The sequence below is a fragment of the Parasteatoda tepidariorum genome, chromosome 5 (assembly GCF_043381705.1).
Source record: "Parasteatoda tepidariorum isolate YZ-2023 chromosome 5, CAS_Ptep_4.0, whole genome shotgun sequence".
Lineage (NCBI taxonomy): Eukaryota > Metazoa > Arthropoda > Arachnida > Araneae > Theridiidae > Parasteatoda > Parasteatoda tepidariorum.
The window spans coordinates 17,586,362-17,605,101 of record NC_092208.1 but is presented as its reverse complement, the minus strand read 5'-3'; the positions used below and the strand labels follow the sequence as shown (position 1 = coordinate 17,605,101).

General features: G+C 31.0%; 1 protein-coding gene and 1 pseudogene across 1 annotated transcript; one reads left to right on the top strand and one right to left on the bottom strand.

Annotated features, from left to right (window-relative positions):
* The first annotated feature begins 3,865 nt into the window (after window positions 1–3,865).
* On the top strand, window positions 3,866–4,351 carry LOC139425614 (uncharacterized). The gene has a single exon (XM_071181005.1). The coding sequence runs from the start codon at window positions 3,866–3,868 to the stop codon at window positions 4,349–4,351; it is 486 nt and encodes a 161-aa protein (XP_071037106.1).
* A 2,318-nt stretch (window positions 4,352–6,669) lies between these two features.
* LOC139425613 (uncharacterized) lies at window positions 6,670–18,185 on the bottom strand (annotated as a pseudogene).
* Between the last annotated feature and the right edge of the window lie 555 nt (window positions 18,186–18,740).

Sequence of the window (18,740 nt, the reverse complement as noted above, 5' to 3'; positions counted from 1 at the left end):
GGGGAATATACCAACTCTATGGAATATACCCGAGAATTACCCGAGGACATGCCAACACAATTTTGATAATCTGCGGAGGGTATACTGCAACATGTTTAGAAATTTCTAAACATGGACATGGGAAATTTCTAAACTGCTGGTATGCTCGTTGAAGAGAAAAATAAGTTTTCCTGGGAACTGGAGTATTTTTTAATACTAATTCTTTAAATTTAAAAGTTTTTTTCTTCTTTTTTACCATTTGCAATATTAATTTGAGATACTCTCCATATTTTATTGACTTTATCGCTAAAAAGACTAAAAATATACATTAAGATTCGTAATTACGGAACACACTGCATAAATTTCATGAAATATGCATAAAAATCCAATTAAATTATTAGTTGTATTATGAAGAATTCGCATTTTAAAAATGACTGCAATTTTCTTTCTTCAGCTGAGTTAATAAATTTTTAAACAGAAAAAAAGCATAAAATACTTAGGTGGAATATAAAATTAAAAAATTGTCAAACGTAACTCAATATTCGCTATTTACATTCATTCCAATTCACTAGAAGCTTCACTTTTTATAAGTTTTTCAGATAAATGAGGGGTAAATTTTGATTTGAAGGGTAAGCAATAACTTACTATGCTACAATCGTCTATCAGTAGAAAAGCCATCCATTATAAAAGAATTACAGTTTAGCAGTATAATTTGATTCCGTTTTTCTTAGAAATAAAAAGTACTGAGATTTAAATTGGTAAATAATAGCTTAATATAAAGTTTGTTTAAGTCTTGCTTTCATATTCATACATAATCACTTAAATACATGCATTATATAAAAAGCATAAAATAATTTGCAATCGCAGCGCTTGAGTACGCCCTCTAGAGAAGCCTGAAAATATCAGGCATTAATTTATTAAGTTTTCATTTAGTTCTATCATCATAATTTTCAGAGTCAAACGCCATTTTCTTAGTAGCAAATACGAAGCAAAATTTCCCTAAGGAAAAGGCAGAACTTGAAAAAACTAACCAGAGCATTGGTAAATCTTTCTGAAACAGAACATGTCAAACATTTGAAGAACAATTTCTCAATAATTTTTACCTTTCTATTATTAAAAAGTTTGCAATTTAATAAAGTTATAAGATTTTTATGTTCTTTCTGATTAAATTCTTCATAATTGCTGTTTTCTTATCAAATGGAATCTTCATTTGTTTATTGATTGTTGCCTCCTCTTTTAGCAAGATTGTAAAGATTACGAACTGTTCTATGGAGGCCGCAGTATAAATAATGCTTAACGGTAAGACTTTATCAGAAGGAAGATGTTTTTTTTTTAATCATTTCTTTAGAAAGTGGAAGAAATATTTTTATTTTCGGAATTTGGAAATTTTTCACAAGCTAGTATATTTTTATTATATAAATTATTATTTTCTCATTGAAGCATTATATTTAATTTCTAAATGAATACTTCTTTAGAGATTATATTTTTACCAATTTTAAATTATGTGTCTAATAATTCTAAACTGATGAAATAGTTTCATAGTCAGAATGTTCGTATTTAATTACTCGATATAGTAAATATGTTATAATCATTCTAAGAGATAACTTTACATAATCAGTTGAATAAAATGGTTTATGAGTTCGAAAAGTCTTTAAGAATTTGTCTACTCATTATCAGTGTAATTATTATTCATTAATATTTTTCCGTTAAAACTCGTTTGATTGAGAAAGTTTTTGGAAATACTGATAAAATACTAGCGTTTTGACATTAACCTAAGAAAGTTAAGTAAATTCATATCGTTATTCAGTAACTAAAGTTTTCGAAAACTATGTCTAGTTTTTAGTTACCTGTGTTCCAAAACTCTTCAGATTGGTTGTTAATTTGAAATTAGAAACATTTTCAAAATGTTTGTATTTTGAAAATTTCTGATGTTCTTTGTACTTTGAATAACTTACAAATTGTTTTGAGTTTAAAAAATTTACAAGATTTTTGTACTTAGAAATACCCTGAATCTGTGTGAACATAAAAAATATTTTTAGTTGGTTAATATGGTACCCTGGTAGTTATAAATTTTTTTTAACTTGATTGGAATTTGTAGAATTTTAAAACTTTGAAAAATTCGGATGTGTTGCTGTGAAACTCCTATATATATTTCTTAAATAAAAATGTAAAAGTTAAATGTGAAAAGAAAAATTTTTTTAAACATATTTTTCATTACATTGTACTCTCGTCGGTCCAAAAAGTAAATTATAATGTTTGGAAATGAATACTTAATTTGGGCTGTATTAAAATTGCCTACACATATTTTAGTTGAAAATTTAATTTTGACTTTTGGTCAAAGATCATGGTCCTCTGACCCACAGTGCGAGAGCAATAATTGCTAAATGTGAGGTTTATACGGTCCACCTACTTTATTGATTTTTAACCTCACTATTATGTAAAGATATTATTTATATTATATAAAGGAATAATGTACATATATCTTTACATTAGTGAGATAGTTCGGCAAGGCGCGTTCCTCGTTTTCTTTCTTCTCGTTTTCTTTCTTTTTAAAACTCTCTCGTCCTCTCCGTGATCTGCCGCTAGGGGGCAAGGGCAACACAGGTTTTATAACATTAGAATTTTTTTTTTTCATGATTTAAATTAACTGGATGAAATTTATTTTCTTTTTCAGATAAATGGCATTCCACTTCTCTTATTTCTATTCACCCTTTGTAGCTAAGAGCATCACAGGTACCACAGCCACAAAATAAAATACACTGCAGAAAGTACTACCTATAACAATCCTTACGGAAATTCAAATATATAATTCCAATCTTATTATGAAATTTTAACGCTTTTTATTTTTCCATAATTGAACCTTTGATCATGGTAATTGTGAGTTTGATAATTAGATTTTCTTTCTTTTTTTCTTGCAAATATTTAAACTCAATAAGACTTAGTCTATATTTTTTAACTTTTTGTCAGACTTTGTGAGACTAATAGCTTTTTAATAAATATTTGAAGCTGATTCTGAACAGGACTTCCGGTATTGTCATTCACATCAGAGTTTCTTTAAAAAATAGTTATATTGATATTTCAATCAATGCAATCAAAGATCAACAATCGTCTAATAACATAAAATTTTAAAGTTATGTTCCAGGTTTTATGGATTTTTTGCACTTAATAGAAAAAAAAAACTAATCACAAGCTGATAGGAGCATTTCTTTTAAAGTTGTGAGCAATTTTTTTGTGAGAAAAATGACTAAGAGAGATCTATTTGAAATAATACTTTTAAAAGATATTGAGTAAAATATTTTATCTAACTTATAATACCTAGCTGTAATGTAGTTGCTACAAACATTTGTTTAAATATAGTTACGATGCAATCGAAGAAAATGATTAACTACTAAGGCTGCAGCTTATAATCATGTCATAATTTAATTAAATTATATAATAATAATAGTTTGTCTCCACATTTGTATTCAATGGTGTATTTTGCACAATTTAAAAATTAATCTACTTTTGCATACCCAATCAGAACATATAAAAAACGGTATAATAGAACACTTAGAGATTAGTTGTTATCAATTAAATTCTAAAAAATAACCACCAAAACGCAATAATTCGTAATAAATACAAGTATTTAGCACTAATAATTAGTGTAAAGCTTTATACAGTCGAATCTCGCTAGCTCGAACCTCGATTTCACGAATTTTTCGATATCTCGAAGAAAAAAAAATTCCTTTCAAATTTCCTATACACTCAATGCTAAAAAAAACTTGATTTCACGAATTTTTTTTTCCAATCCCTCGATAACCTGAATTTTTTTTCCATAAATAGTGTAGATTTTTTTTCTAAAATTGAAAAAATATTCCAAAAAAAAAAAATTAAAAAAAATTTAAGAATGGCTGACAAGGCATGGAATGATGTGTCTTCCTCTAAGATAATGAATGGCTTAAAGAAATCTGGATTCATTAAAGATCACGAAAATAGTCAAACAATCAATATCGTTAATTCTGCTGAAAATCACACCGAAAATGATTGGAATAGATTGACTGGACTCATGAAGCTTGATGACATGGAATTTCATAAGTTTGTAAACGTAGATGATGCAGTAACAGTGTGTGGTCAGTGGGATGACAATGATATCATCGCTCAAACGAAAGCTTCTTGTGAACTATCAGAAGAAGAGGATGAGGAAATCGAAGGTTTACCGCCCAATGTTACTAACAAACAAGCACTTTCTGCAGTGGACACTGTAAGGAGATTTATTGAGAGGCAGCCGAATATGTCAGAGGAGACATTTAAAGCTATAGTCCACTTAGAAAGTGTTATAGACAAACTTTCTTCCACATCTCTAAAGCACACAACAATTGAATCTTTTTTTTAACTGAAAGTGTAAAAAGTGTTTTTAGAATAAATATGGAATAGTAAATAAGGTATGTAAAGAGCATTTTTCTTTATTCTACCATCGATAACATGCGATTTTCGATAATTCGAATTTTCGATATCTCGAATTTTTTCTCCTCTCCCTTCAAGTTCGAGATATCGCTGTTTGACTGTATTTAAGTATTGTACATTATTATCTCTACAATTACGTATGAAATATTTGCTCCTACCTCTTGCTTTAGATAAAGCAATAAAATTTGTATTATATTTACTAATAAATGTGGGTTTATAAATACCTCAGACGCATATTTGTGAAATTGTACACTGAAATGCAGCATTTTAAAATTATGAGGACGCGCTGGGTTGCAGTCCACTACACTTTCCATTTTTTTTCCTTGTTTCGCTTTCCCATTTTCAATTATAACAAACATTTTAAATAAGTCATTTTATATTTATACACAGATTAAATTCCTAGTGCACTTTAGCATCCAAATAGAGTCTCGGTGCTGCCATCTAGTGTGGCAGAAACTAGACGTCCAAATTAACATGACCAACGGTATCTCACCCATTGTGGTGGTCCTGAAGGAGTGGATACCACCTCTGGAGAACGCACTAGGTCTGCTCATCGGCAAGACCGATAGTGCAGCTCATTGGAAATAAAAAAAAAATATTTATACACAGCATATCAACGATAATTAAAATAGAATAATTGCATAAACTGAATCTTCCTTCAAACTTAGTCCATATTCAATGAAAGTTTAACATTATAGGACGCAGGCTCTTTCATTAATAGTTCACAAAAAAAAATCACAATCCTTAAAAAATTTATTCGAATGATCTTTATCAACATTTAAGTTGGTCATCTGTTCTGGATCAAACACTCAAGCAGTTTCCATAAACTTTCGTACAGATTGACAAAAACTAGGATTTCGAAAGATACGTAGCAAAAAGGATTCTCAGAATTGAAGAAACAAAAATTGACAAGTATACCAGAGCAATAAATGATGACACTTCTTTGAAATTATGCATTCAATTGTTAAATGTGTGGTTTAGAGCATTTAAGTACATTTTAAAAGATACAACCAATAAATAAATTTTCATTGAAATACAGCCATTTATCAAAGTACTTTAAAGTGATATTTAAAATAATAGAAGTACCAATTTATTTGAAAGAAATGATGCATTACCAATTTTTAGTAAGTAACAATCGTAAAATAATATACAAATATTTTAAAGTGGTGACTTTTGATGTCACTTCAAAAGTGGTAAAAAATTTCAAAAATAATAATTATAATTTCTTTTGGTAACTTAATTGATATGTAAATAAAAACTATGTAAATATGAGGTAATATACTCATTATTATATTTTTCCATCATCTTTTTAAACACACCTGTCTTATCAGATTCCAAAGAATTCAACATTGAGTAATGTTGAATTCTTTAATAGTTTGCAAACTAGCATGATCTCGCAGAGATCATGTTCTAAACCTTAGCTTTCAGATTTCATTGTGAGGAATTAAAAGTCAGTAAGTGAGGAGGTCTTTACCTTTTTATATACAAAGTGTTCCATAAATATCGCCTTCAACGATATTTTAAAATCCTTATAAAAATTGAAATTAAAGTACATCCATTTGAGTCTCTATTATTTGAAAGGGAACAAAATAGTTCAGCAATATTTGATGGAATTTCGTGCAGGAAGGAAAATATAATAAACATCAAAATTCGTTTAAGTGTTGGTCAAAGCTTATAGGTGTTTTAAAAATAATACAGGGTGTTCCAAAATTATCTTTACAACTTCAAAAATTCATAACTTCGAACATAAACAAGATATTTATATTCTGTCTTTTGCATGTATTACTGCAACTAATGAAGTTTTTTTTTCAATAGGCTGAAAAGTTTTAAGTGAGGATGTGGACACCACAACAGAAAGCTCAATGCGTCTCATGGCCGTATTCGCTCCACATTTTCTGGACTTGTGCTGGGTAGTCCGGCTCCACTTTTATGCAATACTGATCCGGTGCTCATGAAGCTTGTGTGCCATGCACGGATGGAGGGACTGGATGGTGGGTCTCTTTGGAAAGTTGTCCTGAAGTTCCGTTGAACCTGTGTATCTGATTTCGTCTCTATGAATCATGAGACGCATTGAGCTTTCTGTTGTGGTGTCCACATCCTCACTTATAACTTTTCAGCCTATTGAAAGAAAACTTTATTAGTTGCAGTAATACATGCAAAAGACAAGAATAAAAATATCTTGTTTATGTTCGAAGTTATGAATTTTTGAAGTTGTAAAGATAATTTTGGAACACCCTGTATTACAGTTCTCCTCTCGCAATCAAACATGCAGTGATGTTTATTACATCCCTCTTCCTGCACTGTGATTTCTAAGAGTTCAATCACGTTCTTTTTCGTCCCGTTCTTGAATATTTGACCCATTTCTTTAGTTTTTCAATTTGAATAATAGTTATGCAAACTCTCAGGTTGCAATTGATGTCAAATGAAATTTTTAATAAGACCATACATAAAGAACTATTACGAAATTGTGTAGTTTCTATATTTACTCGTTATGTTGACTCGTCATGTAGCGTGTTGTTTTCTAGCACGAGATTCTCGCTGTGAGAATACTACCGGGCATCGTACCTAATGCATTTGAGAAGTTCTAAGCTTTGAGAGAATTGTTCTGTTGTTGAGAAACGCTATAAATCTTAGTTGACCATTAGCAAGACATTTCTTTTGGGAATCTCTTCTAAAGTGCTGAATCCAGACTGTGGGTAAAGTAATAGTTATGGGGATCATCATAGCATCGCTGTTCATAAATGAGACACTAAAGAAGGAAAATTTGCTATTTGCCGTTCGAAACTTTTACAATATTGAGTTTTTTAGTATTGCGTCCTTTCAGCAGATAAGTGTTAACAACATTAATGAGAGTGGCACAGCCACATATGATGCTGAAGTAGAAGAACGTTTCATGTCCCCCTATGAGATCAAAACCAATGCCTGCCAAGAGACATCCAAGACCTGCACCTAGAAAAGTTAATTTTCGATTACTGATTTGATATAAGTATAAAAATAAATCTCACAATGTATAAAAGTGCAAGATACAATGCTACGCAGCACCTTTATAGATATATATATTTTTTTAAATACTGTTTAAAAAGATTCACAAGTACGACTCTAGTTTTAATCATTAAGCTTGGAATAAATAACTTCATTTCAACCTGCCGAATAATTATCGTGAAAGGCGAGATGAAAATAAAATGAAGAAAAGTAAAATGAAATTAAAAGCGACTAAACACAAAGTAAAGACTAAAACATTATTACTACGTTAAAGATTCAAAGTTGCAAAATTGTGCTCTGCCAGCTTTTTATCAGTTCTTTTTAACATCAAGCGATATAACACAATTTTTTTTATAACCGTCTTTCACCAGCTGACCAAATTTTCAGATTACGACTAACTAACGACTAACATTTACACATTTGCGTTACATGGGGAGGAAAAACTCCCTCGGTTAGCTTGACAGCAAGGGAACTCTAACCCATGATTCGTCTACAACTGGGGATATTTTATGTCAGCTCTGTGGTCGGTTTAAGCCGAGTGTGAAATTCGAATAGACCAATCATTGCCGGAATTCGGATCCGGGACACCTCATTAGGAAGCGAGAGCTCTATCCCCTAAACCACCACAGCTCTATCTATCACATATTTAATGTTTAAAATAACCATTTTATACGAAACGACAACTTTTGAAGAAAATTACATAAAAAGTTTATGATTTTTTCTTATTTCAGTCACACTATCTTTGACAATTACATGCATCTGTTGGGTAGGCGTAAAACCTAAAGCCTTCGCACGAGTTACCATAAACAAGAAATTCCATCCTTCAGTAGTTCGAATGTTTAGAGATATTTTTTATTCTCTCCACTGAGCAGTTTTTTTTTCGTGGAACTACTAAATTGATTCGTGCGAAGGCCTTCTCTCTTCTAGGAAGTTAGGAGAAGGTCTTATCTTAAGTTCATCAGCAGTGGTTTGGAGGTTTCGCGAGAATGGCGGTTGACACTTATATTCAAATGTATGCTACCTAGCTGGCGAGGAATAATGAGAGTAACGCTAAATGTTCCTTATTGCATACCATTCAACAACTACAGAACTTTGGTAGTCTCAAAAATATTTTTTCAGATAAGAGCAAGGTTAACGAACTAATTTTTAAAAAAATGAAATCATAAGAATTTTGTCCGCCACTACATATAAATAACTTACACATGTATTAAAGGTCAGATAGACTGAAGGTAAGGTTTCAAAGTTTCGATAAAAAATTTAAAAAAAAATTATTTATTTGAAAATTTTCTGTTTTTGTTCATTACCGATTGAAAACATAATTTGCTGAAATCTGAAATTTTGTAGGTATGCTCCCTTACGATCTCCCATCCGTTATTAATGAACAGAAAAATTGTAGAGCATAATTTTACAATTGAAAATATTCTTTATTATCATGTAAGAAACACGAGCATTAAATCTCAGATCCACAATAAGGTTGAATCTTTAGGAGAACCCTTTCAAGCCATTTGTGAAGGTTAACTAAAGATGTCTTACCTAGTACCAAACATTTTTATCAATGGTATTTTTGACGGTTATTGTCAATCTTTTTCATTTAGCATCTGAATCTAATGTCTCAAAAAAGAAATTATATACGAAAAGGAATTGAATAAACAAAAATTCAAAGCTTAGTTGTTTTGGGGCTCTTTCAGGGAGATGAGAAAGAAATTAATTTTCTTTATTTCTAATTTTGTAAACTTGTAAATACTATAAAATTAGAAACAACGCAACTTGAATATTCATATCATATATTGGTTCATAAAAAGAACTACATTTTTATTTCAATTTTGTATGATTTAATTGGTCATTTTGACATTATTTACGTTACCATTAATATTTTGGGTCAATCATTATCGAGAATTGCAATATTACAATAAAAAATATTTTATACTGTTTGCCATAAATTGATATACTATATATATATTTCAAGTGCATTTTTGAAATTATTTTTGTTCATTTACAAATGTTATTAAACTAAACAAGAACTGTATTTTAAATAATACTAATAACAAATGTGATATATTTTGCAAACCCTTATGCACACTCAAATTTTACAATTTAAAATTGCTTCTAGCTATTATTAGTTTGAATTATGACTTTAAAGTATTCATAAAAATAATTAGTAATTAACTCTCTATTTTTTAAATGAATTCAAATTTTAAATAAGATAACAATACTTAAGTATGGAATATTGAAACAAATAACATTTACACAAAAACGTAATGGAGAATGAAATGCTATTAAAATGAATTATAAGGATTAAGTTATTCCAAAGGGATTCTTAATCAGAACTTATAGTAGTGTAACATAATTTCACCCAGATTTTTTAAGAAGAAAAATAATAAACACAATTAAACGCTTTTGTTATCTTATAAAACCATGCTTGTCTGATATTAAGTAGAAGTAGTGATTAGTTTTAATATACATATATATATTAAAACTAATCACTACTTCACCGTCAAATACAATGTGCATTTATGAGTTGTTCTCAGAGTACAATAGAGCACTTAACATCTGGTGTATTATTTAGGCATTCGAGAAAGCAAGCTTGTGGTTCTTTATTTTTTAGAGACCATAAAAGCCAGCAAGCTTGCTTATCACTCACTATTCCCCAGAGGACATTTGATGAGTCTTTTTACGAACCGTGACAAAAGATACTTAAGATCAGCACCAAGAGTATGACTGCTCTGCTCAGGCATTGCGGGTTTATGTTTTATATTATCTTGACTTTACCTTGAACGAGTTGTTTTTACAGAATCTGTTTTCTTTTTCGTCTGTTTGAAGGTTTATGGTCTCGAGGGATTAGAAATGAAAACTGCCCATCACCATTACAAAAGGTGATGTTGAAAATATCAAAACATTTTTGATTGCTGTCTGAAGAAAACAGAAGTTGAAAATACACTTATTAGAAACGTTTCCAAGTTACATCAAGCAGAGTGATCTTGATCTGTTTTAATCCTCCTTACTTACTAGCTATCTAGCATATTCAGGTAGCGAATTTATTTTCTCTTACTCAAATATTAATTTTTGTCTCATGATACTCTTGACTTAATTTTAGGCAAGGAACCTAAAAATATTATTAAGGGTGGTGATTATGAAACACTCTATATACTAATAAATGCGTTAGCGCAGTGGTCAAAAAATTACGCGAAAATGTGACCATTGGAACAAAAGTTTTGAAGCTGTTCGTTTTTTTTTCGTACTGTAAGTTTAGCATTTTTAATATCTTAGAAATTCAAGGGCCTTTAGGGATTGTAATTTAATTGTGTATTTGCTGTTTATAGCTCCGATTTCTTCCTAACAGGGAAATTTATACTTCATATAATACAAAAAATCTTTATATTGCACTGAACAAAAACTAAAAAAGAAAAAAAATTATCACTTACCTAAACCGTCATGCGTTGCGAGAAGTATTGACAATGTTGTCGCTTCTGTTCCAGGCTTGGCACTCAGTTTTCCATATGAAGTTACCGTAGGAAAAAATGTTCCATACGTAAAACCATGCAAAATTTCTATTGGAAGAACAAGTCAGGGATTATGAAGATAGCTGTACCAAAAAAAAGCGCACGGTGTAAGAAAGCAGGGAAATTGAAATAAGGTTAAAATGTCCCAGCTTTTTAATAATCCATCCAGAAACAAACATTAGAGGTATTTCACCAACAAAGCATTCAACGTACTGTGTTAATCCGCAAAGGAATTTACTCGCGTTAAGACTAGCTAAGACCCATATCAAATAGAACAACAATATTCCAAAACCTAGTCCATTGAAGAAGGTTCCCAATTCAAAAGCGAGAAATTCTATGGAATTCAGAACTCTTCCTACATCTTTCAGGATATTCTGAGAGAAGTGAGGCTTGATCCAATTGAGAAACATTCCAAACAGTAAGCAATTGCAGAATAGCCATAAGTATCCAAGCTGCAAGATAATCGTGTGTTAAATCACATAGAAGTCCACCAATCGCAGCTAGCGAGCCCCAGCCAATTGCACCAAATAATCTTTGCCGTCCAAAATCTCCTCCAAACTTTTGTAAGCTTTCATAGCAAGCAGTATCAGCAAGCGTGATTATGGAACTTATGCAAACCATAGAAATCGTTGTTGCAAGGGCAAACGTCCAAAATTCAGGAGTCTCGAAATCGCTGATATCAGATATTTCGAGGTTGATTCTATTCATTGTTTCATTATTTCTAGAAAATTTGATTTCGCAAGGAAAGGCTTTATAAAAGTCTAAATATGTTAAGGTTGGTTCTAAAGAGGATAAGAGGTAGAATTCTTTCCCATAATGCGATAAAATACCATTTGTGAAGTTCCTTGAAATCGAGCAGCTGCAATTTAACTTTGTCTCAAAAGAGAATTCAGCCTCTTCTTTTTCGGTATTTTTTTGAAAACAAAGCATTTCAGTGTCTGTAACTTGTCTTAAGCACATAAACTCTGAACACATATCACTGTTGATGCTCAATACGTTTTCGTTTTCTTTCAATTTGGAAATGGAAAATGGATTATCTTGTGGGCAGTATTTTGCTATGAGCATGATCAATTCAGATTGCTCATTCAAATTCCTGAATTGATCGGCTGATGATGAAGACGAGGATATTGATGGTTTATTGATAGGTGGAATGGCTAGAATGAGGAAAAGTGATAAAGTTTGTATAACTAATAAAGAGTTTATAATCAATTTCAGTCTATTAAAGTAATCAGCTATATAACCGATGATTGGCTTTGAAATGACAGTGAATAATTCGCGATCGCAACGAACTATAGGGGGCGTTGTTGTATGAGACGCTTACCTGCNCAATTGGAATGAATGGATTAACTGTACCCATAGCTAGAAAATGAAAAGATTAATCAGCTCTTATTTTTTACCATTTCTTTAGTATACTAGAAAGAGAAGTTATTACTATACTGTCGTCGTTACCGCCGCTACTATATCTCACTCTCGTAGCACGAAAACTATTAGACACTGAGCTACAGAAATGTTTAACCCCTTTTTTCTCGCTCCCGTGAAAATGACGGGGTGAAGTTTCGCTCTCTATTTCTCGGTCCCGTGATATTTCCAGGCTGGAGTGTTCAGTGGTAACGAGCCAATAAGAATAAGACTAATTCATTTCTTTTGCCCGGAAAACATTTATTTCTCATTTTACACACCAGATGACATTACCAGGATATTTTTAAGGTAATTGTGGATAGTTAGTTTATTTTAAACTAGATGCCAACACTAATCAAATAGCACTAATAAAAAAATAGGCACTTTTATGACCGTTTTCTTGAAAATTAACCGATCGTTAAGGGGTTAAGGATCATTCTGATACCAAAATATTACGGATGCGGTCATTATTCTTGGAGTTAGTTTATGTTAATTTCATGACAGAAAATTGAACACTTCATTTATTTTTTATTTGCGCTACGCGATGCACTAAAGCCAAAACTATTAGTAGAGGAATTACATAATTTTTTTTGTTGTTGCCACGTAATCTTATTTGAGAAAACAAGCAAGACTTCTTTTGTTTAAATTTTGAATAAGTTTTCAAGTAATTCAATAGTTTATACGCATGTTTTTTCATCGAATCTGTTAAGTAAAAAAAACTAATCATAATAAATTAAATACGTTATTGCTAGCCTCAATATACAGCGAGGTGTAGTCCATTGAACTATTACGATTGAAAAACAAAGGTAAGAAAGATACCCCAGTATTTATTTATTTCAACAAATGTTTGAATCATTACATTTTGTGATGAATTGAGATTTGAAACGTAACTTCCAATATAATTGATAAAAAATAAGTGTAAAAGCTGGTGCTTTAAAAAATTGGAGAGCCGAAAGGGCGAGTGAAGCGAGCTCAGATCACTGAGCTACGCAGAAAGTTCTGAGGGTAGGCGGACGAGAGTGATTTGGAATCGGAGTCTGTAGTCTCTGAAATTCTCGTTCTAAGTTATGACAAGGCAGTATGAATTTTCATGGGCGCCCACTACTTCCTATGAAGTCATCATGCTGTGTTATTAGGCAAGTAAGATTCTCCAACCGTAATACCAGTTCTTAATGACCTGTCAATGTCCAGTTGTTTATGACACTATTGGTCCTCAATCTCATTGATTTAAGATTCTCCAAAGGAAAGTGATAATCTCAGAATGACATTTGCTTGAAATTCTCCAAGCACTTATCTCATAGCATAGTAATATGAGCAAAAAGTTTTTTTTCTTTCAATTTTTAGCAATTTTTATTAATTTACTTAATTTAAGTTTATTATTTTTTTTAAATAGATTACTAAAATAGTAAGCACTCTCAATTTTGCTTATTTAATAAAGAATAATATAAACGTTCAATTGAAAAAATATTTTAAAGAATGACAATTTATAAAGTATTTTTAAAAATTTATGAAAATTGCAAAACTAACTTTTTTCTCCTATATGTAATATTCTCAATGAAAGCATTATTCACTATATGTTCCTTAAAAGCCACTCTTCTTGTTAAGTTTTCGACTTCTCATAAAAAAATAAGAAAAATCACTATTAATAAATTTTTAAGCTACACAATCCTCAACAAAGCATATTGGTTACTACTTAAGTACTATTAAGCTAGTAGAAAATGGATGTTAGAAGGAAAAAAACCTGCTTGATTGCTCGAGGAAACAAAGAGGAGTTGTAAAGACAATTATTAAAAACAACTTTAAGTTTCAACCTGCAATTAAACAGGTTTCGATGATGGGGCCAGTCTTATTTTATTGTAATTTGTCAGATTTTGAAACAGTTTTATTTTTTTTTCTTGCTTAAATATTAACTTGTGACTCCTCCGTGTACACGTTTTGTCTTTATTTTCTTATGAGACTTTTAATGTGATATATTAAGAGCCGTCGTAAATAACACATGGCATATTACCTGCATAGAAAAGTGTTTTTATTACTGTAGTAGAAAATTATATTACCTCCTATATATAGGAAAAAATGAGCTTTGAATCGAATCATGTCCCGATCTATATGGAAAAAGGACTTCTTGGTTTCTGCCTTAATTTGTTCTGGAGTATTTGCTGGAACTGTAAACACTTCCATTTTGATTTCTTTTTGTTTTGTATCATGCATTGTAATGATAGGAACCTGTGAAATTCATAAATTATTATTATAATTGTTTGCTTAGTTTTGCTTACTATTTTACTGTAGATGCATATAACGGAATATGGGGAGATATAGGTTTTTGTTATAATATATATATATATATAAAGGGCATATGAGTTAGTTGTGGTTGAGTTGTGCCTCATCAAATGAACCGTGGAATGTATTTTAATTAGTTTATCTGGTTGTTTCACCTACCGTAAGAGATGTGAAATATTTGACTTTTTTTGTTTGAAGCAGCTTTATAGCGCTGCCATAAAGCTGTCATTTATTCGTAAATGACAGTAGTGTATTCCGATAGTCCAGGGTCACAAATTAGTATGTAAAGCAACTTAAAAACCTTCTTGTGTGGAAGNAAGAAATGCATTTTACCTTAATACACACATCTGTAACAGTATCCGAAATCGGAAGTCATCAGTTGCAAGTTTGTTGATAATAGAAATTAAAAATTATTGAGGAATTTTTCTTCAAATGTTTGGCGTGTTCTGTTCCTGAAAGATTTACTAATATTCTGGAGATTTTTTTCAAGTTCTTCGGCCTTTTCCTTAGGGAAATTTTGTTTCTTATTTGCTGCTAAAAAATGGCGTCTGATTCAGTCAATGACTTTGATGGAACTAAATGAAAACGTGATAAATTAATGTCCGATATTTACAGGCTCCCGCTAGACGGCGTACTCGAGCGTTGCGATCGCGAATTGCTGGAAAGTCAGTACCGCAGCTAAGGATGTGGCAGAGACCCAGTTTGTTTCTTGCTACAATTGGAATGAATGGATTAACTGTACCCATAGCTAGAAAATGAAAAGATTAATCAGCTCTTATTTTTTACCATTTCTTTAGTATACTAGAAAGAGAAGTTATTACTGTACTGTCGTCGTCACCGCCGCTACTATATCTCACTCTCGTAGCACAAAAATTATTAGACACTGTGCTACAGAAATGTCTAACCCCTTCTTTCTCGCTCCCGTGAAAACGACGGGATGAAGTTTCGCCCTCTATTTCTCGGTCCCGTGATATTTCCAGGCTGGAGTGTTCAGTAGTAACGCGCCAATAAGAATAAGACTAATTCACTTCTATTGCCCGGAAAATATTTATTTCTCATTTTACACACCAGATGACAGTACCAGGATATTTTTAAGGTAATTGTGGATAGTTAGTTTATTTTAAACTAGATGTCAACACTAATCAAATAGCACTAATAAAAAATGGGCACTTTTATGACCGTTTTCTTGAAAATTAACCAATCGTTAAGGGGTTAAGGAACATTTTGATACCAAAATATTACCAATGCGGTCATTAATTTTGGAGTTATCTTATGTTAATTTTATGACAAAAAATTGAACACTTCATTTATTTTTGATTTGCGCTACGCAATGCACTTTAGCCGAAACTATTAGTAGAGGAATTATATAACAGTATATTAGTAGAGGAATTATAAATTATTAGTAGAGTGTTGTTGCCACGTAATCTTATTTGTGAAAACAAGCAAGACTTCTTTTGTTTAAATTTTGAATAAGTTTTCAAGTAATTCAATAGTTTATACGCATGTTTTTTCATCGAATCTTTCACGTTAAAGAAACTAATCATAGTAAATTAAGATATGTTATTGCTAGCCTCAATATGTCAGATAGCGAGGTGTGGTCCATTGAATTATTGCGATTGAGAAACAAAGGTAAGAAAGATACCTCAGTATTTATTTCAACAAATGCTTGAATCATTAAATTTTGTGATAAATTGGGATTTGAAATGTAAATTCTAATATAATTGATATAAAAGTTGAAGTGAAGAGGCTGGTGCTTTTAAAAAATTGGAGGGCCGAAAGGGCGTGTGAAAAGTGAGCTCAGATGAGCTGTACGCAGATTACGCAGACTACGCAGGCAAGTCTGAGGGTAGGCGGCGATAGCGATTTGGGATCGGAGTCTGTAGTCTCGGAAAATCTCATTCTAAGTTATGGCAAGGCAGTATGAATTTTAATGGAAGCGCACTACTTCCTATGAAGTCATCATCAGTGTTATTACGCAAGTAGAAATTTATATTACCTCCAATATATAGGAAAAAATGAGCTTTGAATCGAATCATGTCCCGATCTATATGGAAAAAGGACTTCTTGGTTTCTATCTTTATTTCTTCTGAAGTATTTCTTGGAACTGTAAACCCTTCCATTTTAATTTCCTTTTGTTTTGTATCCTGCATTGTAATAAAAGGAACCTATGAAAATCATAAATTATTATTATAATTGTTTGCTTAGTTTTGCTTACTATTTTACTGTAGATACATATAACGGAATATGGGGAGATATAGGTTTTTGTTATAATATATATATANTCGAATATTCTTGTTTTAAAAAAATGTGTAAAACAAATTTAGAAAATGAATAAAAGAAACATACATTGCAAAATATTTAAAGCAATCAAATGCAAAGAAAATCTGCAATTATACTAAATTGTAGATCGCATTAATTAACAAAATTAAAATAATTTGTGCAGTTAAGTAAAACAAAAATTAACGTAATGATAAAATTCAAGTTCACTAGACAAGATTACAATTCACCTAATTTTTCTGCAATTAGTGAAAAAAACGCAAGACATCAAGAAAAATTAGTAATTAAAAGTGAATATTTGATTTATAATTTTATAGCGTTTAAAAAATTTATATTTTGCGAATTTAAAAACTTATTTTTTAACATTTCACAATAGTACGCTTAGTTCAATTGCTTATAAAGCTGATCAAACTTGTTGATTTGACTAAAATAATTATTAATATTGTTCTTTTCCCAAAATTATATTTTATTGTTCCTAAGGAGAGAAATAAAATTTTACACACTAAAATAAAAGATGAGTGGGATTTAATATAAGTTCCGCTTTCTTATGGAATGAATATTGATAGATGCGATTAGTGTGCAGTTGAATGCCTTTTTACATAATTAAGTTGTACACTTTAATTATAGTAATATAAAACAATAGAGTCATTGTCTAATGAAAATTATTTTATAAGAGGATCTAAGATAATTTGCTAAAATGGAGAATTCATTGAAAGTCGTTGGATTCTGATCAGTTTTATAAACAATTCTCCTTTTCTGGCATTACAGCCCATTGCGATCCTTGACTTGTTGAATAATGTTTCCCCAAACCTTCCTGTTCTTAGACTTGATTTCTATTTCGTAATTTTCATTATGGATAAATCTTCGTTACATCTCTTAAGCATAATTCTTTGGGTCATCTTAACCCCATATTTCATTAAATTTTTCATATGGAGCAGCAATGCCAAGTATGTCAATTTTATGTATTTAGTAAATGTATATAATTATGTATATCGTTAAGTTTTCAATTGATTTTAATTCTCCACAATTTGAATCAGTCCAAAAAATGTTTCTTTGAAATATTAATAACTTATTTTAAAAAGACCAGGTTTCTCTAAAATTAGTTACTGTAGTCAGGATAACTTTTTAATAAATTTTGTACTTAGTTTCTTTATAAATGCGTTGTTGTTGTTTCTAATGCCACTTGTCAATGCCAGTGAGCCTACTTGGTGAAACCAAACGAATGTAAGGCAGAATGTAGGTTTCTTGTTTTCCAGGGGCACCATCTATGTTCACGAATACGACATCAACCACACGCAAGTCACAGCCCGTTATGAAGGGCAAACCCATTCACGCATCCACAGATCGTAATATTGACCTAAAACTGAGAACAAACAATCTCCAATTAAATACCCCTTGAAGTAAGATTTGTTATAGGAACTTGGAGGATTTTGTGACCAGACAGATTTAACGTGCACCTGTCACCATTTACTATACGAGATTGTCTTCGGTAGGCAGGGATCGAACTCACATTTTTCTTAGTTTGCTCTTGTATGAGTATTCGTATAAGTAATAAATTTTAGCAATGTTTTGTATCCTCTTATTAATTTCTTCCGAATCCGAAATATTATAATTATTATCATTGATTATTAAGCCATGGCAAGGGAAACTGGAAACTCTTTAAATTTATAACTATCTACCTTATCGTTCCATATATTTTGTTTTTGTACCTTAATAATTAGGCAGACTTGTACAGCAGTCCTTATGAGCTATCTTGAAAAAGGAATTAATAATAATCTTCTCCCATTTAAAATTGAAATGCCATTAATGAAAGCAGTTTTAGTGTTTAAAAAAAGGTCTCAAATCGAATTGAGAAATAATTTGCACTTGAATACATAAAATTGC

Coding starts and splice junctions, on each gene's coding strand:
- LOC139425614 (XM_071181005.1), top strand. CDS start 3,866: ATGGCTGACAAGGCATGGAATGATGTGTCTTCCTCTAAGATAATGAAT.